The sequence below is a fragment of the Cygnus atratus genome, chromosome 25 (genome assembly GCF_013377495.2).
Source record: "Cygnus atratus isolate AKBS03 ecotype Queensland, Australia chromosome 25, CAtr_DNAZoo_HiC_assembly, whole genome shotgun sequence".
Lineage (NCBI taxonomy): Eukaryota > Metazoa > Chordata > Aves > Anseriformes > Anatidae > Cygnus > Cygnus atratus.
Genome location: NC_066386.1, coordinates 5,975,602 through 6,001,899, shown reverse-complemented (window position 1 = coordinate 6,001,899; position 26,298 = coordinate 5,975,602). Strand labels below are relative to the sequence as shown.

General features: G+C 48.7%; 1 protein-coding gene across 1 annotated transcript in view; it reads left to right on the top strand.

Moving 5' to 3' along the window:
- ASIC2 (acid sensing ion channel subunit 2) overlaps positions 1 to 25,998 on the top strand; it is a 506,101-nt gene extending 480,103 nt beyond the window's left edge. The window contains exons 3-10 of the mRNA XM_035566902.2: positions 8,158 to 8,285; positions 19,159 to 19,309; positions 19,765 to 19,821; positions 20,473 to 20,626; positions 21,390 to 21,481; positions 22,819 to 22,898; positions 25,652 to 25,720; positions 25,897 to 25,998. Coding sequence (XP_035422795.1) covers positions 8,158 to 8,285; positions 19,159 to 19,309; positions 19,765 to 19,821; positions 20,473 to 20,626; positions 21,390 to 21,481; positions 22,819 to 22,898; positions 25,652 to 25,720; positions 25,897 to 25,998 — 833 coding nt within the window. The remainder of the gene's footprint in view (positions 1 to 8,157; positions 8,286 to 19,158; positions 19,310 to 19,764; positions 19,822 to 20,472; positions 20,627 to 21,389; positions 21,482 to 22,818; positions 22,899 to 25,651; positions 25,721 to 25,896) is intronic.
- The last annotated feature ends 300 nt before the right edge of the window (positions 25,999 to 26,298 follow it).

Below are 26,298 nucleotides of genomic sequence, written 5' to 3'. Positions count from 1 at the left end.
CACCATGAGAAGCTGCCCATGGATCCATGGTCTGAAAGCCCTTTGTGGGGCACGGTGCTCTTTGTCTGCTTTTAGGGTGCTTTGCCGAGCTGATCTGCTATCAGACAGAGGTTGGCAACCCACTTGTTGTGAAATCTCCAGCAGGATTGGTGCAAACCACCTGAAAAGCAGGCAGGAGCTGCCTCTGCAGAGCTGCAGAGCCCTGTTGGCTCTGGACCTTCTGATTTCCAGATCACACTCATTCACCGTCAGTTGATCCAGCTTGGATTTTTTTTTTTTTCAAATATTTTCCTCTCGATGGAAACGCTCTGCTCCCTTCTGGTGTTTGCCTGTGTTTTATTTATAGAGAGGATTCACATCCGTGTTTAGGCTCCATCTCGCCAGACGATGCACAGTCCAAGCTGTGTTGGCCTCCTCCCAGATCCTGGGCTCCCTGCTCCTCGGCCCAGCCCAGCAGCTTTGGTGTCTCCTCTCCCCATCTCCATCGGTCAGGCTTCTGCAACCAGAACCAATGGTGGTATTTCTGATGGGGTTTCACTACCGAGCTTCTCTTAGAATCACAGAATCATTTGGGCTGGAAAAGAGCTTCGAGACCATCGCCCAAGTCCAACCGTCACCCTGACCAACCAAGACCCTTGCTTTTAGGCGTCATTTCTTTGTGTGTGTTGGCACCTGAGAAGGTGGGTTTGGGTGAAGAACAGCATGACCAAGCTCTGGCAGCTGGAGTAATCCTCTGTTACCCATCAAAAAGAGATTTCTCACCTAAAGAAGCCAAGCAGCTGCCAAAAGCTGGGGTGGAAAATCACACAGGGGCTGCGGAGGGACCCTAGTGACCACGGTCTGCTCTGAAGTGGCCAAAAAGCAGGGAGCTGAGCACTTCCCTTGCTCTGTCTGCCTTGCAAAACTCACCTCCCTCCCCAAAATCTCAGCCAGTCCAGCTATGTCTCGTGCTCCATCCAGCTGCTCTATTTCACCTCCTGCCCTCTCTCGTGCTGCCTCTTTCTCACCTTGCCTTGCAAAAGCTCAGAAAAAAACTCTGACATCAACACACCATCAGTCTTCTTAAATCTCCAGGTCAGCACTGGCTGATTTTATCTTTTTCCACCCCTTCCAGCAAAATTCCTTGCAGCTCTGTAGGCTGTCCCCCTAAGCTGTGCGAGATGTAATTTTCACAGGTTATTTTTATCAGAGGAAAATATTAGCCTGCCTGCTGCCATATGAGATCTGTCTGTGCCCCGCCGGCCTTGCCGTGGGCAGCACGCTACAAGACAATGCAAATATTTTTATATATAGCAGCCTCCATACGCAGCAGCGCAAGAGGAGAGGGCTGGGGACTGGCGGGAGGCACGGAGGATTTGGGGTGACAGAGGTGCAGGTGTCACAAGGAAGCAGCGATGCTTTGGGCTGCAGATGGGGCAAACCTGTGCTATACAGAAATAAGGAAAAAATCTTTTCTGGTCAGCAAGGTGTTCGGTTTTGGTGTCTGAATGACGCAAGGGGTGAATATGTGTTAGAAATCTTGCAAGTGGGGAACCCCAGCACTGACAAACCCCTATCTATAAAATAGGATGGGATAAATTAACTAACAGATAGGCAATATGAATGTATTCTGGCTCCCAGAGTCCAGGCTCGCAGAGTTTTTCTTCTATTGAGATTTAACATCCATTTGGCTGCTAGGGGTAAAAATTACACGGTAGGGAATTTTCTAAGGAAACGTGGAACAACCAAAACTTCTTGTGGAAATGCATGGATGAGTGCCACTGGGATTCAAGTTTTAGGTTGAAAAGCAAAATCCTAAATCTCTCTAAAATATCCCAGTGGTTGAGGCATTGCTTTAGATATGAGACCAAGGCTTACATGCTTCTCTCCCTGTGTTAGAGTAGGGATTTGGGGGTTCTTTTTCTTTATGTTTCCTTCCCCACCACCACCTCCAAAAAAAGTCAGCTATTGATTTTGTGTCTATCTGGCCAACACTTTGAAACCACAAAAAAATGTATGAGCAGGAGAAGCATTTCCCTCGCTGATATAACTGAAATACTTCTTTGCTCTGGTTATTTTTTCCCCACTCTGGCTGATGGAGTAGCTCTTTCCTGGCATTTTGTAATCAAAAAACACATCTGATACACATCCTTTTCCATTAAAATAAGTGTTTACTTAGTTGCAGAGTTCACCAAAGTGCTTTGAAATTACATCGCTCAAAACACTGACATTTATAGGCAATGCAAATTAAATAGGCATAACCAGAGATATAAGTGTGTGCAGGCAGGGCGCAGAGTCAAGGTTTCTCCAAGCAGTGAAAACCTCTCTGCCCGCGCCTTTCTTCAAATGTCCTTGAACCAGCAGTGATTTTATTTAATTGCGCTGTAACTTCAGAGCTTTCCCACCCTTCTTGGCTCTGCACTGAGAAATTGCTTCTTTCCAAAAGGATGCAAAAGTGAATAAAACTGGCCCCAGAGCACAGATGTGGCAGCAGAGTCCTGGTGCCTGCGGGGACTTTCTTACTGCGGGCTTCCCGGAGAGGGGCCAGCAGGAAATAAACAGTTGTAAGAGGTTATTACTCTTTAGAGTGACTGCAAAATAAGAAAATCATGTGGGTACTGGGGTGGTGCATGCTCAGCTTAAGAGGAAAATCTCGTCCTTGCAGGATAAAGGACCAGTGGGAGCAATTTGCGGTGCCAGAGCGGTGTAAGCTGTGCAGCATCCCCTGGGATGGAAAATTCAGCACTGATGCTGCAGAGGAGCTGGGCCGGCACAGCTCAGTCTGACAACCTTCCTACCCCTGCCTGCATGGACCCTGTAGGTCCTCACCGCAGCTGAGGGTGTGCCTTGCTCACACCCACCCCAATTTCCCTGTTTCTTCTTCTTCTGTCCTGCTCTGGGACTATCATGCGCTCCTGTGGAACCCACACTCCCAGAGAGGTGTCACCCACCTGGGTTGGGATGCAGCGGCACTTCCCATGGACCAGTGATGCTCAGGGCTGGAAGATCTCCCTGGCACCTCTTAGAACTTCCAGCTCAATAAACCATGTCCTACAATGGCTCTCACTAAAGATAGCATCCCCTTCCCGGGCTCCAAAGGGTGCTGGTGTCCCCGGTGGCAGTCCACCCAAGTGCCCAGGAAGGGGCAGCAGCAGAGCCAGGACCCAGCCTAGGGCACATGGATATCTGCTTCCATCTGGCTCCCATACGAGCTGAAATTCGCCGCAGCTTTTTGACCATTTAATATTTCAAGATGTTCTGGGGGATGCGGCGAGGCTCCTGGAGGGGGATGGAAGGATGTGCAAGAACTGCTTCTGTGCCTTTGTAATGTGTCCTTTATTATTTTTATTATTTTTATTTTTTTATTTGTTTTAATCGTTTCTGTTCCTGCAGTGAGAGCAGCTTGCCAAAGCACAGTCAGCAGATGGGCAGCCCGAGGGGCAGGCACCCCCAGCTCGGGATGCAGGCGGCAGCGCAGGTGCCAGAGGGAATTATTTCTCCTCTCCTTGCTTCGTGTTCCTGGCAGCATCTCAGCTCCTGCTCCTGGGGAACCCCATCCCATTTTTCAGCTGGCCTCCTCCCATGACCTCCCTTCCCTGCAACGGGCAATTTCTATAGGATGCAGAGGTGGGAGGGGAGTATTTGTTCCTTCCCCACAAAAAAAATGATTATAAAAGCAGCATAACCTGGCAGCACCAACCCTCCCTGCCCTGCCATGACCCCACCAGTAAAGCAGGTTGTGAGATGCTTGTTTCTACACTAACGATAAAAGCTTAAGCCTAACAGAGAGAGAAGCAAGGAACTGAAATATTCATTGCTGGCTCCTCACCGTCCATAAAGGCTGCTTTAACATTTCTGGTCTCGGTGTGCCCTGTTTATTATGTAAGAGGCTTTTTAATAATATACGTTGAGACATATGGCCCCTCAGATTTAGTATGCAAATGCAATATGCTTAACTAAATATAGCTGATATGCTTAATGTAGTTTGTTATAACACCTTCTGTTACTTGGTGAGTAATGAATCGCGGCTGCGCTCTGCAGAGCTTGTACTGGATTGAGCAGGGAACAGCCTCGGCTGCAGGCTCGCCTCCGAGCAGTGGGGGAGGTCGGTGAGACCAGAGTCCCAGAGGTGCCGTGTCCTGCCTCTGCCAGCACCATGGCCAGAAAATGAAGTAGAAGACACCCGAAGAAATGTTTGGCAGGGGGTTAAGTGACAAATTGCTAGTGAGAAAGCTTTGGATGCCAGCTAGGTATAACATTGCCTTGTATCTTGGAGCGTTAGTTTGTGTTTTGGGATGTATATCCTGCACACATTCCTATCCTGGTTTGCATTGTAGGAATCAGGCAGTGATCAAACCCCACTGCAGTGCCCGCTGAAGGAGTCTGCTAGCCACCAGCGCCGTGCCTGGGTGCAGGGTGCAGAGCCAGCCCTCTTGCAGGCTCCATGGGCAGAAGGCTCCTTCCTTTCTTCTTTTCTTTCCTCCCTATTATTTTTGCTTCTCTTTGTGCAAATCCCTTCGTTTCTCATTGAACCAAAGAGAAACAACAAACAAGAGGTGTCATCTCGTGGTGCTGATTGTCTGGATTGCAGTGACTCTCCTGGCCCCTTTGCAAAGCCATTGAGAACTGTGAGCCCTCCATGCCCCTGTCGCAGCCCCAAGAGATTTTCAGATGCAAGGAGATGAATTTTTTGAACGTATTCTTTCACAAAAAAAAAAAAAAAAAAAGGAGAAATCCTTTATATCTGATATCTGAAATATTCCATCTGTATCCCAAGAGATAAAGAGAAAGGACTGATTCAGCTCTGCAGCTAATACTGCTGTCTCGCTTCCCTTCAGTGCAAGCTGTCAGCCTTTCATGCTGGTAGCTCTTTCAGGTGTAGAGCTTTTGGTTTCCTTTTCCCAGAATAGGTTTTTAACCTCCTGCACAAAGCGCCGCTGACTTGCCATAGTGGAGCGTGTTGCACGGTGCTTCTGTGCCACTCTTTTCATGCTCTCCATCTCCATCAAAGCTTCCAGTAGCGTTCAGATCATCACTGATGTGCTGAGCCATGTCTACCTGGGTCGTCCGGCCCTGCTCCACCTCCTGTGCAAGGTTTGAGGGATCTGAGATCACTTCCCACCTCCACGAGAGGAAAGCAGGGAAATTTCCATTGGGAAATGCTTCTCCCCACAGCTCGTCCCAGCACACATAATTTGAGAAGGCTATCTCAGTGTGCAGCCCCCAGCACGGGGGAAAAGGCGAGGTCCCTGCTGCAGGTTCCCAGGAGAGCCTTGGAGCAGTAAGGTCTGATTTCCCAGCTGGGGGAATGGTTTGTAGAGAGAAGCTGCCTGCCACCCTCACATAGTGTCTTCTGCAGCTCCTGCAAATTTCCTCTGTCCCTCTTAAATGCAGGTGAGCATTTAAGGGAAGGATGGGATTGCGCACGCCCTGCGCAGCCCCAGCCCCGCTGGGACCCTGCATCCGAGCGGGATGCAAGGTTTGTTCTCAGCAGCTGCCAGAGCTGGTGTCAGACATCTCATTTTCATCCTTGTGGAAACTCCTTGTCCCTGATTTCTCCCAAGACAGCAGCCAAAGCAGAGCCCAGAATAGTAAAATACACAGGACAAATTTTTAGAGATTGTTTTTAGTGGGAAAGTTGTGTCGACTCAATTGCCTGTCAAGCGGATGTTATCATCCTCCCCGAACCTGATGTAAATATTCTTATTTCAGCTTTACTTAATCCTGTTACCAAGCAACTTTAACTGCTGCAAAACACAACACTTCCACAGAAAGGAGAGCATTCACAGGGGATTGGAACTGGTTTCACTGTAGTTAAATGGGTTTCTATATAATTGCATATTTTTTTCCTGTTAGGTTCATGAGTACAGCTTTCCCATAGGTATCTTTCCATGGATTTTGGTTTTTTTTTTTTTGTTTTTATCCATAAATATTTGTCTAGGAAAAACATGAGAATATTATGCATTTGCCTGAGATTACAGAGTGTAGAAGAGGCACTGGGGAATCTTCCAGCCCACCAACTTCAGTAGCAACGTTGAACCCATTTTACAGATGGGGAAAAAGTGAAGCAAAGAACGAGGAGTGTCTGGGGAGAACCCAAGCCTCCTAGCTCTGCAGTTACTTCTGCTCAGCACAGAAGAAGGCTTATTATCCAAATTAAACCTCCAGGCCACCTTCTAATAGAGCCATGGCATGAACCAGCAGAGAAACCATGTACCAGATTGAGGCAGGTGGGATCTGCTTTGTTTTCCCCTGAGCAGGAGTGGCTTCTGCAGGGCTGCCAGTGACTGCTCCAGCTATAAACGACTCAGGACTTGGGCTGTGAGCATCTTCAGTTCCCAGAAATTAGTGCCGAGCCCAGTTTCAGATGTTAATTGCCAGGGAAAAATGGATTGGTTTGGACATAATAAGGCAGGGGAAGAAGGGGAGCTCCATGCCTTTGGCAGCATTTCTTATTTTAATTGCAGCTCCTTGAATATTTGAGGGGAAGAACTTTGCAGCCTGCACCCGAGCCTGCAGTCAGCTGGAGCTTTATTAAGGTTCTCAAGCCGTGCTCTGAGCAGAAAGTCCTGCTGAAGTCCTGGGAAGCCTGTGCCAGAAATAGAAAGCTGTGCAATCTGCAACATACAATACTCTGCAGCCAGCTTGAAGCACATGCTGAATTAATCCCCAATTTAATTAACACTACAGTAATCCTTCAGCAAAAAGAGCAGCTTAGGATTTGTTTGGAAACACTGTGCTGTATACAGTAATATATATTAACGTCTTCAGAAACGGAATCATTAAGGATGTTTTACTCCATTCCTAATGTGGGCTGCTCTGAGAAACTAATTTATAACTGCTGGTCTCTGAAAAGAGGGATTGGAGATTGAATGAAGGTCTGGGGTTGCACTTCCCAAAATTACAAAATTAGTCTAAAAACCATCTGGTGCAAACCAAACCCCAATTCCCTTGAATTTATTTTTGAAGTTTTTCTGGCATCTGAGCCAGTCAAGGGGTTTTCAGGGTTACTTTGTCTCCCTTGATGGATGTCTGCAAGAAACAGGCTTAAAGAAACAACAGGGATAGCCTTGCCTGGCGCTCAGCCCCGTGCCTCCAGGAGGTACCACTGGAGGAAGACATGCAATAGGATGCTATTTTCTGTCAAAGGGTTTTGTAAAGTTGGGCTTTTAATTTTTCCCTCTTAGTGGAAAACAGCTATTTTGTAGAAAATGAATTTTTATCAGAAGTGGCAGTTTTTCAAAGCTGGTTTCATGTTTATAGTTTGATCCTCACATGTTTCCTGCAGAAAGAAAGAATGCTCCCTTGCTTTTGGCAGCCTTTCTAAAAAATGCTGTTTATTTTGCTCTTCTTGTTATTATCATTTATGAAAATTAATAACTGTGTGTTTTAATACCAGAGTTCCTTCTACGATGTAGAAAATCCATTCCCCTCCTTCTGCATGATTACAATGGTTGCAAGCCAGGATTTTCTATGTAAAATTGCAAAGCCTGTCACTTCTTAGTCTCTTACAGATATTTGCAGACTATATCTCGTTTGCTTGCTTATGTTTCTGGATGCAGAGTGGTTTACCCACAGAGAAAGACAGAGCAGTGCACAGCACTTGGGGAAATCCATGGAATTAAGTCAAGGCAGACCCAGGGAAATGTGAGGCAGGTGCAGAAATGGGCAGATTAATTTCAGACCAAAAGTGTTTCAACAAAACAGTTCCCGTTGCCCAACAAGTTAGTGAAAATTAGTGAAGGAAGCATATGGTATTACCTCAGAAGTGTTGGAAGGGGATCAACACCCAGCAAAGCGATGGAGCTGGGTGGGGTCGGTGCAAGTGGGCGTCCCGTGGAAATAACGGGATCGGGCGTTAAGTTGGAGGAGCAGGAGGTGGGCGCTAGGAAAGGGTTCAAAATGCAAATGTCCCTGGGAGGGGCAGCAGTGTGAGGACCGGGAGCCAGCAGATGTTCTTGGTCCCAATGGGGAAAAGCCACGGTGGCGGCAGCAGCGAGTTGTGCTGCATCCCTTGGTGCTGGGTTTCCTTCCTCCATGCTCAGAAATCTGATCAGCCAGGTGGAACACTCCCAGCTGCTCACCTCCTGTTTTTGAGCAGATTTCCCAGATATAACTTCCCAGTGGACACCATCCCACCCACCCCATCCCGCTTAACCTCCTGCCTTCTTCTTTCAGAGGAGACGACGTTTGAGGCTGGAGTCAAGGTTCAGATCCACAGCCAGTCTGAGCCACCGTTCGTCCAGGAGCTCGGGTTCGGGGTGGCCCCTGGCTTCCAGACCTTTGTGGCCACCCAGGAGCAAAGGGTAAGTCCCAGATTTCATTTACACACCAAGGTCCCTCCAATGGGTCCATAGGAGGGTTTGCATCTATGTACTGATGCCCATGGAGAGGTGTTTTCATGGTTAAGAGCTATTTTTACCCCTTGCTTCAAATTGGTTGGGGAGAGGACAGCTTTTTCAGCATTACTTTCCATGCATTACCCACAATCCCCATAGTTTTGGCCACAGAAAGGATTTCAGCTCTGGTCATTTCCCTGGCTCATTTTTTTCATGGTTATGGTTCCCCTGTGGCAGTCACTAAATGTGTTGGGTACTATCCAACCTGCTGAGAAAAGACGCCTTCTGTCAAAAGGCTCTCACACTCACAAGAGGAGAGTATTTCATGAGGCAGAGCAGGGTGAATCCTTTCAGGTAACACAGAAATGTTCCTGTCATTTATTATAACTGGTGGCAGGAAGCTCAGGGCCTGGGATGCTTCACCCTCCCTGAGTCCCAACAGTGGCACATCATCGTGGTGCAGATGGATGCAGTGTGATGTAGCATCATTAGCCCCAAAATCCTGGTTAGGCATTTAGAAAGCGGGCCAGCAGAATAATTTTTCCCCAGCTTGTCCCCAGTGCTTTCACTCTTAGCCTTCCTGCTTCATTGCCTCTCTCATTTCCCTTCCTGTTCTTGCATCCACCTTCACATGGAAAATGAATCAAATTGAGGAAAGTGAACAAGATCTGGTGGAGGGTTTGCTCAGATTAAACCTCCACGGGGATCAAAACTGCAGAACTTCAGCTCAGAGCAACTCGACGAAGTCACCACCAAATATATCTTTAGGCCAAGGCCTCTCTCCATGGCCACGGGTACCAAAATACATCTGAAGGTGCTGCATTTCAGTGAGGCTGGATGCAGAGCCTCTCCCCTTCATTACGGCACGCTTGTGCACGCTCATCCTGGAGATAATGAAGGGTGTGGGTTCCCAGTGGGCGAGCACCAGGTGGAGACTTCTCAATTAAAGCAGAGAAATGTTTTGTTGTTGTCGGTTTGTGTCTTGTGGGAAGTCTGGTGGGCTGGAGAAAATGATCAGCTTTATTAGCATTCGTCTGGAGCGGAGCACTCAGTTAGAGCCTAACACCTTGATAACAGTGAAGTCAAAGGGATCTTCAGGGAGTGAGGCAGCAGCTGCTGAAGCCCAAAGCAGCTCCTGTCCCATCAGCATCCCATCGGCTGGCTCATCCCTGTCCTTGTGCATGCTCAGCCTTCCCGGACCCATCCTCTCGAGGTGCTCTATGGCCTGGGCAGACCTTGCTGGAGGATGTGATGGAGCTGGGTGCAGCAGCTGCTGGAGGAAAGAGCCTTGGAAACCCATCGTGGGCATCTTTCATCCCATTCCCTTGACATTAAGCCTTTCATGTGTCCCCAGCAAACTCATCTCTATTAGCAGCTGCTTCCTGCAAGCCCTAGAGGACCCGGCAGCATTTGGCATTACTAGTACGCGACATGCAGAAAGATAAGGAGTCTAGAAGGATGGAAAGCTGATTAATTAGCACCAGAACTGCTGGGCTTCGTGTGCCGTATCCATCCCCTCCTGTGCCTGGGCATCTCACGGAGCAGTGTGGGGACTCCAGCACCAGGGCAGTAGTGTGGGGTCAGCCTCAAGCCCCAAGCCGCTGTTGGCAGATTCAGTGTGGAGCTGCATTCTTTGTGCTTCGCATTGTATTGCCAACCTTTATTATTTCATTATTTCCACTTTTAAAAGCTAATGCAAAGGAACCTATTAAGAAGATAAGCAGCTGAGAGAAAGGGAAAAAAAAAACAACAAAACAGCTCCTTCCCCACATCCATCCTTCTAGGAGTGAAGATACAGAAGATGACAAGAAAAACTGATTTTAGGGGACTGTGCTTGAGCCTGTCCCCTCTTCCACAGGTTTTGCCCGAGTTTCAGTGCTGGGAGAGGGCAGGGCGCATTTCTGTTTGGTGCCAGCAGTTCTGTAACAGGCTTAAAATTATACCACGGACTGCAAAGCCATCACCCATGGAACATGATAAGGTCTTTTTTAAACCTAATTACAACTATTACAGCATATGCCTGCTACTGTCTCATTTAATTACCCTGCAGGGACTAGCCAGGCATCAGCCAGTTTCTCCCACCCCAAACACACATCTTTGATTCAGGTCCTGATTTAGTCTTTTTTAACATTACATCTCTTTGACTGGGGCACACACATGCTGTCCTTCAATAAGTCAGGGCAAAAGGAGGAAAACCCCATAAACATCACCCAGAGGACTGAGCCCTGCCCGTTATTGCGGTCCTAAACCGTGTGTTTTATACTACCATGAAGCACAAATGAAACGATTCTCCAGCTGGAGAGGGATAGAAATGGGCAGCGAAAGAGCAGGTTGTTTTGCCTCTCCCAGCTCTGAGGAGGCTCTGTTAGTTATAAGCATTTTTCCATGCTCAGCGCCAAAAAAGTAGGCATTGAATTGGGCAAACTTGTCTTGGCATGGTGGTGGGAGCTGTGCAGCATCTTTGAGAAAGGCTTTGGGGTGGAGAGAACTTATTTGTGGCTGAGTTAATGGCTCGTGGTGATAAATTCTGGACCTTTATTCTGAGAGCTTTCCAAAAGCCCCTTGTCGAAAGCAAACCCTGTGCCCGTGACTGTGCGTGATCTCATTAAATGTCACTGGAAAACGAGCTGTCAATCTGAAAAAGCATAAAATAAAATAAAAATCAGCTTTTCTTCAGCAGTGGCTGAGCCCTCTGACTCCTGGTCCCTCCAGCAGAAGTGACTTTTAAGAAATGTTTGCCAGTTTGGTAACATTAATGCAGCAGCAATGTTGTGCTTGTGTACGATGTGTCTGTGTCAGGAGAAAGCGCTAACGTAGCACCACGGGCAAGGACTTTGCAAGTGTACCCACTGTGTTTGCTGTGGCAAGGGAAAAGCACTGTGTCAGGGAAAGCAAAGGCAATGTGAGTGGGGGGTTTCTCCATAAAACATGTTTGTGCGGTTATATAGGCCAGGCTGGCTTTCTGCTGTGGACACGTGGCCCAAAATCTCAGATCGAAGTGATCTGAGGATCTGCTGGAGGTGGCGCAGCACGGCTGCAATTAAAACAAGTGTCTTGCTGGAGGACATCAAACCTCCTCTCTGGGCGACAGTGTGAAGGGAGCTGGAGCAGTTTACACAGACACGTGAGAGCATGGCTGCTGTTTTCTGGGGTTTTCACACCATTTTACATGAGGAGGGGAGCGGGAAGGAGCCAGGGCAGAGTCAGCCGCATGTCTTGCCACGAGAGATGCTTCGGCTGCTCAGGGGAGCGGTTTCCATGGCAATCGGTGAGTCTCATGAATAAGGTTTTTTGCTCATGAATGGGCAAAACCCCGAGTGCTGTGTGGGAGCTGGCTGCGGGCACACGCGTGCTGGTCCCAAGGAGGGCAGGAGCACCCTGCACAGGGCTCTGCCCTCTAGATCCTCTGCTCCTGGCTTTGCAGAGATTCTCCTCAATTTTTACCCTTTCCCAACTTCTTTTGGGTGAGCCTGCTGCTGCCATAAGCTTCTCCGAACCTTGCATTGCTCATGGCCTTGGGGAGACTGCAACCCACACTGGCATCCATACTTGTGGAGGGCTGATCCCCTCCAAAAGACAGATTCCTCCTGGATTTGGTTTCTTTTAATCCTGTTTTCCCATCTGTGTTTTATGGCCTCACCGCAGCTCAGGAGCACCACAGCATCGCCCACAGGTGCTGGGATCAGATAACGTTACTTACCCGGCTCAGCTGCTCCCTGTTACACCACCAGCACGGCACGTTAGAGAAGATGAAAAGCGCACTAAAATGGCAATTTCTGCCAACTTGGCAATAAAAATTTAAGAGGCTTCAATTAAGCGACAGGTTCGAAGACAGAGCAATATTGTTTTATAGGGCTCTAGTGTGCCTTGGAGACTCATCCCCTCGTAAAATTGCACGGGACAGAGAGCATGAGCTACCAACAACTGCAGTATCAAGAAATGTAATTACAGAGTCAGGAAAATGGGACTCGGGGTCTGGCAGTGATCACTCGTATTTTCAAACAGGGTGTAGGCAGTTGGGTTTGAAAATCAGGAGCAATTAAGTAGTGTTTCCCAGGTTTGTTCACGCTCACTCAGAGCATCTTCTACCTACGGTCTTACACCTCCTCCTGGAAACATTCACTCTCTGGTTGCTTTCCATTTCCCTCGATCCCACACACTCTCCCAGTTGATTTCCTCCAGTCTATCATTGGACTCTACGTTAATTACACAAGAAGCCAACTAGCAGGCAGCAGTGGCCAGCTGTGGCAAAACTTTCAGCACACAGGGGAGATTCAAAGCAGAAGGAGATGTGAGGAAGTTAAAGGATTTTTTCATAGGACAGTGGTGTGGTTGTGCTTGGAAAACCACATTTGGAGTGAATTAGCCTGTTTGTGAAAAAATACAAAGGAAAAGGGGTTGGAGGCAAGCAGTGGAAGAGAATCAGGTTAAGGAGCAATACATCTGAATGTGGAGAGATTGGAAAGGACTCATTTAGGAAGGAGGCCAGTAAGAGAAAAAAACAACATCATGGATGTATATGAAGCGATGGTCTGGGTGTTCCTGTTAAGCTTTTGCCTTACTACATGGATCAAAAGGGGATATGGGTCCCATGGACCCATATCCATATGGGTCCCATGGATATGGGACCAGACCTGGGATGAGCCTCTGAATGGGCTGCCCTCCCTGGCTGGGTCTTCCTGCAGGGCCACAGGAGGTTTCGATCTTACTGTTTGATTTGCAAAATTATTCCCAAGGAAGCAGGGACCTGGAGGGCCTCCAGGATCACTGCATGCCTAAATGCACTTTTTTTTTTCCCCGGTGACAGCTCAAATCCAGCACTTTGGGAGCCATGGGCTGTATCACATCCCTGAGCACTGCCCAGGGGGACCTGCCAGCTGCTGGAAGGGTTAAGCTCTTGTTATTCAAGTCATTTTTTGGGTGCAAATGGGTAGGAACAGCTGCATGGCACAGAGCACACCCCTCCTGGGAAGGGAGAAAGGGAGACAATAAATAGAGAAATTCCAGCATCATTAACTGGGAGATAGTGACAAGAACTGCAAGCTGTGTGTACAGTGAGCTTTTTAAGCATTTTACAAGTGCTAAAGCTGTCTGGGATTGAAATTCTATTAAGCTGATGCTATTTGATGTCTCATTAAAGAACGTAGGTTTCTGGTTATTATTTCATTTGCAGCAAATGCAAACACACCCTGTCTAGACTCCATGAGCTTCAACTACAGGTTGGCAGCAGGGGCTTTTGACATCCTTCCTTGCCGCTCACAGCCCAGAGCTCAGTGGCATCAGGTGGGTGCTGAGCCGAGTCGATGCGGAGCACCCTCAAAGCCGAATTTCTCACCGAGCCCAGCTGCCAACTGGGCTGGAAGCAGCTCTGCCACATTTCCACATCTTTTCTGTTGCACAGAATTAAACGTGTAGAAAAAATAGAGATACTGGTAAAGAAAAAAAGAAAAAAAAAAGACCTCTCCAGCTGCAGACAGATGTTTGCAGTCATCAGAAGGCCCAGAGCAAAGAGCAGCACGTGAAGGGCAGCACTGGGGAGAGGTTGCGCCCAAATGGGAAGGATGGCCACTGTCACAGGCAATCACACAAGAGCCACTCTGTCACAGAGAGCAGCTTTATCTTTTAAGCTTTATTTTTTGCATTTTGGACAAGCAGATCCATCATGCATTTAAGGAGACAGGTCAATTTGTTCGTTTTTCTTTTGGTGGCTGCCAGTTCATTACTGCTTATTGTAATCCCTAATAGCAGGAATCAAGAGAATTTAAAAAGCATTTAATTAATTAATTAAGTATTAACAACAGTGAATGGTGTGAGGATGCGAGTTTGTCGACCTCAATTAGATGCTGAAGCTGAATTTCTTTCAGCATTAGACTGTGCGGTGCCAGGGCGGGCAATGTGCAGGCAGCCCTTGAATAACTGGAGCACAATTACAGAACAGCGCTACTCTCCAGCATGAACCGAGGGCAGAAACAGTCCCTGCTGCTTTTGCCCCTACTTTTTTTTTTCTGTCATTTCCCTCCATCTTCCAAGGAAAGTCATGCATCTTTGGTGGTAGGGAGCAGCTCAGCATGCTCAGGCAGCCTCTGCCAGTCCAGCGCCAGGTCCTGCTGGGCACTGCACATGGGGCAAAAATCAGCATTGTCTGGAAGAGGGGAAAGCAATTCCTTCAGGAGGAGGAGATGTCCTCTTGGTCACACGCTGTGCAGGGGGCAGAAATCAAATCCAGTTAGCGTCTCTCCTGCTTAAGTTGTTTGTGCGACTGCAGTCTGTGGGATTGTGCTGTCGCACTCCTGCTCACTGGCTCACGAGGCAGGCTGGGCTCCCCGGTGCAATGTGACAGCCTCTTTAGCTTCATGGGCAGGAGATTCAGATGTCAAATGGCCAAAATGCATTGCTCAGGCAGTTCTCCAGGGCCAACTGCATTGAATACAAAGGCTTTGCATGAGGTTGCAGCCCCAAGAAAACACCCATTGCATCAATGAGCAGGTTAAGGTGGCTCGCAAGGAGGGATGCTCTTGCAGGCAGGTTCACCATTGCATTGACTCAAGGGCTTGCATTAACCCCAGGGCTTGCAGGGCTCATGGGAGCATACATGGAACCAGCCTGGAGAGGGAGAAGCCACAGTGTGGGGAGAAACTCAGGATTTTACTCCATTGCCCTCTGGTGCAGGGAACCCACTGTGGGCTGTGGAATATTTGACCCCTTGGTTCAAGCCTTTCACTGCAAGGTGCGCTATTGCAAAGACAAAGCACAGCTCTGGGGCTGTGCATTCTCCTCTCTGAAGGATACTGGGAGCGTCTTAGAGGGGGCATCCTGCCAGGCACAGCCCCTTCACAGCTGCTCCCCCATTCAGTGCAGAGCCCAGGCCCTGATGATGTGCCTTCTGCCTCTGGGGAGGTTCCGCATCAGTGTCTGGCTGCTGCTAAGTTGAGAGTTTGCTTCTGATTATAAATTACAGGGCAGAAGACAAGCAGTGAGTCTCTGAAGCTGCAATTGGAATGGAAGCTCCAGGTAGTAGCCCTTGATGAGCCCCTCAGAGAGAGAAGAGTTCATTGACTTGCTCGAGGGAGGGAGTGTCTAACTTGCATTGCAGAGCAGAAAATCTCGGTGGGCATTAAATGTATGACGGCACACGGTGGGGGAGATGTGCTGCACTGATTCCAGCATATTTGGGAGCTGGAGAGGAGAGAATTGCATGGGTGTGCGAGTGTGTGCAGGGAGGTGGGGGGGGGGGGGGAGGCAAGGCAACAAATCCCGGTGGAAAGTTATGCCTTAGGGAAAAGCAAACCAACTTCGCTTTGCTGTTTGGGGTCTGTCCTAGAGCTGGTTATGAGTGGTCAGTGCTTGTGGTCCCAGCTATGAAACAAGACCTAACGCTGTTAATGCTGCTGCGTTGGAGAGGTTTTAATTAAGCATTCGGCCCATTCTCCCCCTGCAGAGGCAGTGCTGGTTCACAAGCACCACAGCTCAAATCTGGTGCTGGCTGAGCAAAAAGTGTGTGAGCTAAGTATCTGATGGTGACTCCATCATTTTCTGATCCCATCACCTACATTCAGGATAAAATTTAAAGGGCTTAAAAGATTTGTGTGTAGTGGTGCTTGGAAGAGAGCTGATTCCATCTGAGACTGTGATTATTTATTCTCCTTTTTCATTCAATGTGCAACATATGGGCCCCTTTCTCCACTGCAGATGACTAAATGATGGCATCTGCTACTCCATTATATTGCAAGTGTAAAGCAAATGAGAAAAGATTCCCTTCAAACAGCACTTTGCTATTGTCGCAGAGACGTGCCTGATATTTTCATTCAAAGGTGTTGCTTTGCTGACTTTCAAAAGCATCCAATTCAGAGGCAGCCCTGTTTCTTGGAGGATGCTGAGATGGCTGGGAGCTGCTTCTTTTTCTCAGATCCTCAGCTGGTCCCCACAGATGGGAACTTGCCTTCACCGGCTGCATCTTGGCACCTGATGTGCAAATTGTCTTCATCTTAGATGGGACTCGCTGGGTGCAGAGATCGCTTCGTGTTGCACCGAGCAGCTCTCACTGCTGTTGCTCTTTAAAGCAGCCTGAGTGGTAATGTGTATTTAGGTGGATCTGGAGAACTCCAAGGCCCATTGGTGATGCTGCAATTTTATTTTTTTTTCATCAGCACTAGAGAAGCAGCATTAATGCTTGCAGGAGTAGGGGGAAGGGATTTGACAATTCCCTGCTTGAAATTCACCATCACGCTGAGACCCCTTCACCCTTGTGCAGGCAGGGGCTGAGCTTTTCCAGGGTTTACCCCTGGTCTCATGCAAGGACAGACCTTGAACTACTATCTCATCATGCCTAGGACCCGTGGCTCAACTAGAGGATGGATGTGCTGCAGGGCTGCCTTGACCACAGTTCCAGCCGGTCCTGTAAAACCTGCATCAGCCTGTTAGAGACAGACAGGATGGGAAGCAGTAGCCAGCAGAGAGCTGAGATGAGCAAAGCAGCTCTGGGTTCCTGAATGGGAACTGTTCATGGCAAATTCGTTCATAGAGAAGGAATTACTTTGGCTTTACTGAGTTGAGAGCTTGTCCAGGGCCACAGGGCAGGATTTCCCTCTCCAAAGCCTGGCCTTTTCCCCAATTTCCAGGTTTCATGCCCCAAGCTGTACTCACCACTAGACGAGTTCTCCACAACATTTCATCTTTCTCTTCCTGGCTGCAATTTAGAGTCCATTATTGGTTTTTAGCTACTCAGTGGTTTGTACGTTGAAGCCACAGGGAGTTTTACCAATGCCCCAGCATTGCAAGCTGGTGCACAGAGTTAACATCTTTTCAGAAGGCGCTTTGGAGAGCTGGAGCTCTGCTCTCGCAGGAGGTCTCAGGGGGGAAACCTGGAGAACAGCATGAGTGCCAAATGGTTCATGTCATGGTAATTTTGTTGTAGTCACCCCGGGTCCATGCCTGAAGGATTCTGAGGGTCATTCTTCATCCAACTACATCTAAAATGTGCCTCCACTTTGTGGGTTATCTCTTTTCTCCTCTCTTTCCCCCAGATCTCCAGAAGAGACCCAGACAGATCCCAAGAAGCACCATAGAGCCTAGCCTCTAGGTCCTGGGCTCATAGTCCATCACCATATGTTTACATTTTTTTTTTAGAATGTGATTAATGTTACTACATTTTTAAACATATGTTTCTGTTGAGCCAACGTGCTTTGCCAGCACAAAGCGTTCTGTGTTTGGAGCAAAGTACAGCAAATTGGATGCTGCTTTAAAACACAAAGAAGGAGGGGTTAGGGGAATGCTATTTTCTGCTCTCTAGAAAAAAAAAAAAAAAAAAAAGTATTGCAGAGCATTTAGCAAAGATAAAGAGAAATGGGAAAGGCTGCCAAGCTGCAGACAGGAGGCAAACAAGGTAGACTCGTCCATAGAGGCCACAGAGTGACTGTTTTTACTCCAGCATGTTCTGGGCTCACAATTCAGGTTTCTGTGGTGGATTGTGGAGTTCTGCTTTTCTTGTCTTTGCATTTGTGTTAAATAAAGTGGTTACAGCAGAAGGGTTCGCTTTGCATTGACACTGAGCAGACTGGGTTACAAGCCAGGACTTCATGCTAGATGGTGTGCAAACAGGGGAGAGGAAGACAGGTCCTCATTATCATGGGGTACCAGGAGAACAGATTACTTGGATCAGCTGTATCTAGCTCCACAGGTACTTGGAAAAGGGCACAAATTACTTGTCCCCCTTCTCAAGGCTGCAGCGATGTAGAGCTCTGCAGCCCAGCATGGCTCTGAGCAGAGCCTTCTCTCAATGGGGAGCAGGGAGGTTTGGCGGCGCCTTATGGCGTCGGTGCCTAGGAGTTGCCTTTTTCTTGGCATTTCTCACTTTCTGCAGCACTAGCTAGTTACTAAACTGTTTTTGATCCTTTCTGTGTGCCTCGCAAGCGCCTGGTCCACTGTGTCTGAGGGTTGTCGTCTGGTGCATTTCATATCAATGAGAAATGTGCCTGAAGAAGGGAACAGTAGAAACGCAGGTTTGTTCATGCCAGAGCATTACTTCTGTCAGGCTCTTGCTGTTACCTTTATCTGTTCCTTAACATCACCAGCACAGTCGGTGTTGTCCCCACAAGATTGGAATAAGCCTGAACCAGGAGCTGTCACACACCAGTGCCAATGACCCCACATTTGCTGTTACCAAAATCAGAGCCAATTTGCTGGGCAGAACCTCCCCATCAGTCCCTGCATGGGCAGGATTTCTCCTGGTGCAAGAGAAACGGCAAAGTGCTCCTTAAAACTGCTCTTGCAGAATCCTTGGTGCTGCACATCCCCTGTGCACCATCCTGCTGTGGCTCTGCTACAGGAGATGCTGGGCTGGAGGCAAGCTCTGCAGCAGAAGGGCATGCTTAAGGCAAAAAAGAGTCCCTGAGAGAAAGGATGGGTTTGGGAAGCTGCTTCAGGCAATTGCTTAATGCCATTTCCAAGATTGGGATGCAAGATCAACCATGAGGCATTATTCTCTCCCTGGCCATTTTTGGAGGTCGGCATTGGAATTGACTTGTTTGAGTGTTGGGGCTTGGACTGGAGGGCTGGAGGCTGTATGCATGCCTGGGAGAGCTGAGCTGCCTTCCTAAACACCACAGTCCCCTTATTTCCTATCGGTGGGGCAAAGAAATGCCACGCACCAAAACCTGTCACTCACTTGGGAAATGTCATGCCGTGGCCTTTCCCTGCAGCAGCACCCCTTGGTCCTCTCCTTAAAAACATCATTAAAATTGTGCTCTGGGGGTTCCTCTCTGGCAAGAGGAGGAGATGATGCACCTGGTACTTGCTGCCGGTCCTCGTGCCCCCTGACACCCCGCTCCTCCCTCTCTTGCAGCTGACGTACCTGCCTCCGCCGTGGGGTGAATGTCGCTCGTCAGAGATGGGCTTAGACTTCTTTCCTGTTTACAGCATCACGGCTTGCAGGATCGACTGTGAGACCCGGTATATTGTGGAAAACTGCAACTGCAAAATGGTTCATATGCCAGGTCAGTGCACTGGGAGAGCAGGGACCATTCCCACCACACAGCCTGGGCTGCTAGGGGTTAATGGGCTGGAGAAGGTGACAAGGGACCTGGGACTAAAGGAGCCGGGAATACCTTGCCCTAAAGGGAGAAGGATGTTAATACTGTTTCTAAAATACTCTGAAATAGGGGCAGAAAGTTGCAGAGGGGCATGGGCCTGATTTCCCCTTATTTAGCCCTGGGTTAGCACCCTTGGGTGAAGTTTCCAGTGCCCCCTTCCTTGATTTTCAAGAAGAGGCCTCCACAGCAGGCAGAGGTGGGGCAGGTGCTGCAATCCCTCCATTACCCATGCCAGCCTTGGCTCCCTTTGCAAATGGTAGGCAGTGGGTGATGTTTCCTTGCTGTCCCCACGCAGTCCCCAGCTCCCTTGCAGCAACGGTAGCTGATGCCCACTGACGATGCACGTCCTTTCTCTGCAGGGGATGCTCCCTTCTGTACCCCGGAGCAGTACAAGGAATGCGCAGAGCCTGCACTCGGTGAGTACCAGCGGGTATCCCTGGGTGCCACAGCTGTGCCAAGCTCGAGGGACTTCATCAGCCTGCCTCCTCCTGGGGTGGGGTGGTTTAGAGCAGCTGCGGCCCAGTGATGGGTTCCGATGAGAACCAAAGTGCTGGGGAGGGCTGGGTGCTCCTTGGGATAAAGTTTCCTCTAGTCCTGTGATGGGTGCGGGGCTCCATCAGGGCAGCAGCCTCCAGGATAATGGGCACCCCGAGAGGTGTAGGAGGGGAGCACCTCTGGGTCCAGGTCCAGGGCCGGGTCTGGATTTGGGATGGAGGAAGGGACCCATTCTAGATTGGGATTTAGGAGACTCCCAGGGCTGAGTGCTGCAGGATCAGATGCATGGGAGAAAGGGTTGGCATCTTACCAGCAAAGGCAGAGCTACAACCACTGCTTGTCCCCAAGCAGATGCTGGTAACCGAGTGTGGCCTCACACAAAGGGCCTCTCTTCGAGCTGCCACAACTGGCCAGGCAATAAAGTGGGAGATAAATGGCCGGGACTGGGATTTCTTGCAGCTTTTCTCTTTCGAGATCTGACTGCTTGGCCCCTCTCTGGGCTGCATGGCCTCTGGTCCACATCTGCTGTGTGTCCCTGACTTGGTGAGATCTAACTCTGTGACCTTCTCCAGGTTTGCTTGCTGAAAAGGACAGCAATTACTGCATCTGCAGGACACCCTGTAACCTGACCAGGTACAACAAAGAGCTCTCCATGGTCAAGATCCCCAGCAAGACTTCAGCCAAGTACCTGGAGAAGAAGTTTAACAAGTCAGAAAAATATATCTCGTGAGTGTTGCAGAAAACAGATCTTTTAGTTGCTTTAGTAAACAGGGGAGAAAGTGTCTGTAAAGCCCTGATGGCCATTTAAACCAGCCCCTGCCCAGACTAGACCTTGCCAATACCTCCATCACCAAACAGGCAGATGTCCTCCAGGGAGGGTTCGGGTGAAGCCCTTGAAGAGATGAGATGTAAGTTGCTTTCAGCTCAGTAGAGGTATTTCAGGACAACCGTATATTTCTTCCCTGGCCTTGTCTCCATGAGCATACCCCATACCCCCCCCAAAAAAAGAAAAAAAAAGTCCTTTTATTTTGTCAGGGAAGCCCAGTCTTGCTGACTCTTTCTGAGATATGGCTGCTCTCTGCCTAAGTCCAGGCGGTAGACCTCAGGCAGCCACTGACTTCAAGTTCTTACCAGCCCTGGGCACGTTATTACTTTATGGAGGCAACAAGAGTTATTCCATATTAATCATCATTATGACTCTTCTGTTACCATTAAAGTGAGATCCAGCTATCAGATCCTGAGCAGAGATCTTGGGAGAGAAGTCCTCCAGCTTGGTCTATGGCTCCCAGGGGAGCCATAGGATGCCCTGTGGCTTGGTCTCCAAGAGGTCCAAGGGCCAAGTGTCTATGGGTTTCTGAGAACCCCAGAAGGAGAGTCATGAGAACAGAGAGAATAAAGCCCCAAAGTCCCTTTTTTTTTTTTTTCTTACACCAAAGTGCACAAGGCTCCTGGTGGCTGATGGGCTGGTGCTGTTGTCCTCTTTCTACAGAGAGAATATTCTTGTGTTGGACATATTTTTTGAAGCACTCAACTATGAGACAATTGAGCAGAAGAAAGCCTATGAAGTGGCAGCCTTACTTGGTAAGGAGGTGTCAGGGGTGCATTTTGGAGTCTGTGTGAGCCATGTGTGTTTATGGAATGGACAGATGCCACAAGTGGGTGCACAGATTACTGGCATTGCCATGAAAGCACAGCAAGGTCCAGCCACCTTACTGCCCATCACGCTTTCAATCCCCTCTCTTATTTTCCTTCTGACACCAAGCTGGGGAATGTCCCAGGGACCACTGCCAGCAGGACCACTGACCAGCAGGGCCAGCCAGGACCCTGAGTGCTTTGCTTTTGGGTGCTCCCCTATGGAGCAATGGAGAAGGTAGAGGGGCTGTTGGGTTGCTTAGCCTCGAATTGGGTCAAGCTTTGTGGATGACGGCTAAAGGTTTAGGTGTCTGGGACCCACTGGGTCTGGGGGATGAAGTTGCTTTGTTAAGGAAGAGGAAAAGGCTGGTGTTGAAGCCACTTTGACACCATCCTCCTCATTTGCAACCCCTTGCACAACCCTCATCCCCAGGGCTCTGGGCACTTACCTCCCAGCACCCAACCCCTTTTGAACCAGCACTTTGCCCAAAAGCACTCTTTTTTTCCCTCTCTTTCTTCTGTCTCTGTGTCATGGACACCTACAGCAAAAGTCCTGGTGACCCCTCCACCCAAGGGTGCCTTTTAACAGTTGAAATATGGGCGTTTTGCAGCAAAGTCCAGGCAGTTTGTCTTCCCTGATGTACACAGTTTAGTAGAGTGCAACGTCGCACATCGGGAGCTATTTCCCCAGCAGATCCTGGAAGTGTCCTCTCCCCACAGTGCCTACCCCGCAGCCCTTCTCCAGCCCTGTAGCACCACAGGACCCTAGCAGAAACAATCTCGAGATGCCACAGAATAAAAGCTAGCCTGTCCCTGCTCACAAATCTCTGTGGCAGATTTGTTTGAGTTTTTGGGGCTCCATGGGACATTACCTAGTTCTTTTCTGGCATCCTTCTTCTTCCACTGCCCGGTTTGGGAAGGCCTTTGGGATTGCTGGGATGAAACCTGCTGTTTGACTGTGACAGATGGCTTCCTCTGATGCCAGTGCATGTGATGCAGCAGTATCGCGTCCTCATTAGGCTTGCAGCTAAAGGAGAAATGCCCATTGATCTGCCCTGCCCAGCTGCACCACGGTGGCATGGATGCTCTAAGAGCATTTGTGAGCCATTAGCCTTCAGCACAGGCACGACTTTGCTCACGATGGGTTGAACCAAGACCTGGCACGCAACTGGTCCCCTCCATCCCTGATTTCAGTGCTGGGATTTTGGGCTCCAGGGCTGAGCGGGTCACCCCTCACTGCTCCCACCCCGAGGATAAAACCATCGGTGTGTTGTTCTCTCTCCTAGGTGACATTGGAGGCCAGATGGGGCTATTTATCGGTGCTAGTATCCTCACTATACTAGAGCTCTTCGATTATATATATGAGGTAAGACACCTTTGCTTCCTTTGTCTGGCATGGTGTGGGCTTGCAAGCATTTATGCCAGGCTGGGGCAATCGCAGACCACAACACTCCATGCCCAATGTGCTCAATTAATACTATAATTAATTATGAATTAGTTATACTATACAATTAATGCTCTATGATAGTGCTGTAGCACCAGTCTCAGCTATATAGCATGGTGTGGGTTTCCTGCATCAGTGCCAAATAAGTGGGGGGCTCCTCATGCAAGGGGCTGGCATGCAGCCACTCTGTTACCATCTTTTCATGCAAATGCCTTTAATTAATGACTGCTCTACCCACCCATCAGGCTGGAGAAGCAGTGAGGCTGGACTTTGTGCTGCTGCCCACAGTGGAAAACCCCAGTCTCTGTTCTCCACTGGCTGCAGCTCTGCCAGCAGCCCTGGAGCAAGGAGCTTTCTAGGAACAGCTGAGACGAGCTCGATCATGATTCTGGGGCTCTTTGGTGGCCAAGAGCAGCTGCTCCAGGGAAAAGTGCAAGCCCTTTAATGGCAATTATTGCAATAAGCAGTCTGGGGGTATGCTGCTTTCCAGCAGCCCTCCTTCCTCCTGCCCTCCATCAGCAATTATGACCTTTGCGTATTTGTAATCTCTTTTTCCCTAAGCAGTTTCCCCTGTGAAAGCTAATGTCTCAGCCCAGCATCTCCCAGGTGATTTTGGCTTTTATGTGCTGTGATACCAAAATTTGCCTTGGCGGTCCTAAACAGGCTCTCTTGCTGTTAAAACCCCACTGTGAGCCTCATCCCTGGAGCATCCCACTGCCAACATGAGCACACAGGCAAATTCAAGATGCTTTCCACATCCTCCTGGTACAAAAGCCACCTCTGCCATTTGGACTTTTTCCCCCCATTTTTCTCTTCAAATGGGTCACGGTCCAAACAAACCCTCCACGGAGCATCCTCTCCACCAGCCATGGATTTCATTTCCCAGTCTTCTCTGTATTGCAGAAAGCTTCATGTGAGGTTTCAGGCTCATGATTTTTGGTGCTGAAGTGGGAAACTGAGGCAGGGAGTAAGGCTGCAGCTGGATGTGAGCCACCAAGGAACAGCATCTCAACTGCCAAGACTGCATTTAGCTCCCTGTTTGCAATGAGATGACCCCAGGGACCTGAACACACAAACATGTTCCCTGTTTTATGGCAGAAAAGAATGAGTTTATGGGACAGTTTCAAGGAGGATGTGAACACCTATGTGGAGAGGCACTTCCCAGCCCAAGGTGGGACACTGCCTCCTGCTAATTCAGCTCAGCTGGGGATTTTAATGCAGTGGTTTTAGGCTCCCTGCACCCAAATATGTGATGTCTTGGACCTCCATCATCCAGCCCTGGCTGAGCCCCTTATCATAATGGCACCAGGGATTTTTAATCCCAGGGGATATCATAGTTAGAGGTTGTCTGTGGCAGTTGCATTAGTGTTTGCCCAGCCAGGTGGTGCACAGGGATGTCAGGCATCCATGCTCTGTCTTCTGAGCTCACTGGAGCATCCTGAAAAACCTCTTAAATGTTATTAAAGTAAGGCTGCTGGCTTTGCAGTCACTCCCCATCACAGTCCCTTCTGGGCTGCTGTTAACACTTGGTGGCATTATCCTGCAATAAAATATACTGAAAATTACAACCATAAAGCTAATAATGGCTTCAGAGTGCAAATAATTCCAGTGCCTCAGTTTATATCTCAGTCTGAATGCACACAATATTTCATTAAAAACGCCTCCTCCCAGCTATCTTGGGGTGCTGTCATAAGAAGGTAATAAGAACCCTTGCAAAGTTTGGATTTTTTCTTCTTTTTTTTTCTCCTTTATTTGACATCTACTTATAGAACTTGGGAAATAGTCTCCTTTTGCTGTTTTTTTTTTTTCTTATTCTTCTTTTTGGGCAAACATGGCTTAAGAGAGCACCTCATCTCCCGATGCATGCCTGGGGATACACCAGCACGTTTACCTCCACGGTCGCTTGTGGCAGATCCTTGGCCCACACTGGGCAGGGAGAGCAGGAATAAAATACCTCAAATCACTCCTAATCTAAATCTTGATCTGCTCAGGGTTTCATCAAGGCAGGGTTCCATGCACCTTAAACTCTGCATTTTCAACCAAAGCATTTGTAAACTAAATGAGATTGCCAGAAAATGGATGCACCTATTCTAACCTGGTGGCTTAGCCAAAATAGAGGGAAATGTTGAACCTAGATAGGATTTTTCTTATCATTCACTCCACACAGTCCTGGACCAGGGCAGAGTGTGCAGCTGGTCCCATATCCCCAATGAGCATCTCCTCCTGCCTGCCAGCATCGACCATGCTTCCTTCAGAACTGACCCAGTTGTTCACGTTTTTAGCTCACTTCTTTTGTGTCTTTTTTTCCTCCCAGTGGAAGATTTTCAGAAAAACACTCACTTCTCATCCTTTTTGGGGATTTCCCTTGAAAATCCAATCTGCTTTTCAGCAGCAGCAGCTGCCAAGGAGATGTGGCTGCGAAGGGAAACTGCACTCACATAGCTGACATTTTCAATAAACCCCCAAATACATCTTTTTAAATTGAGGTTTTGGATTTTTTTGTCATGTGAAAAATTCAGTTTTGACACATGGGGTGGTTTTCTTTGAAAGACTGTCTCCTTCCCCGTGAGTTTGGGTCCTCCGAATGCAGTGCACCTCCAGCTCTGGAGGTGACTGTACATAGCTTGATCCATGCCTCTTCCTGCCCAGCTTAACCAAACATCCCTCTTTTGCAGCTGATCAAGGAGAAATTATTAGACCTACTCGGAAAGGAGGAAGAGGAAGGGAGCCATGATGAAAACGTGGTAAGGAGCCCCACTAGGAGAGAGGAGCACACTTCCCCGAGCTCAGCCCCATCAGAGTCATTTCCCAAGGACTGATGCTGTCGTGCTTCCAAAGGAAGGAATTGTTGATGCCGTTGGGAGAGGCAGGGGGTGGTGAGCAGCCCCAGAGTGACCCTGTCTCATCTCTCCATCCACAGAGCACTTGTGACCCCATGCCAAATCATTCGGAAACCATCAGCCACACTGTGAATGTGCCGCTGCAGGCCACCCTGGGAACACTGGAGGAGATCGCCTGCTGACACCGTCCGACCGCTCCACAGTGCCAACACCTAAGGAAGGGAAACTGCACGGGAAAGCAGGGACCGAGCTCAGGTTTGCAACGGGGGCAAAAAAAAAATGATTAAAAAAAAATAAGGAAGAAAATCGCTATGCATTAAAAATATATATATATATATATTATATATATACTCTGCCAAAACCAAGCGAGAGGCGCCTTGGACTTGACTTGTGTTGTCCTTTCCTGTGGGGGGGTTGTCTTCAAGATGTGAAGGCAGCAGCTCATTTTTGAACCGTACAAAACACAGAGACCACCACCACAA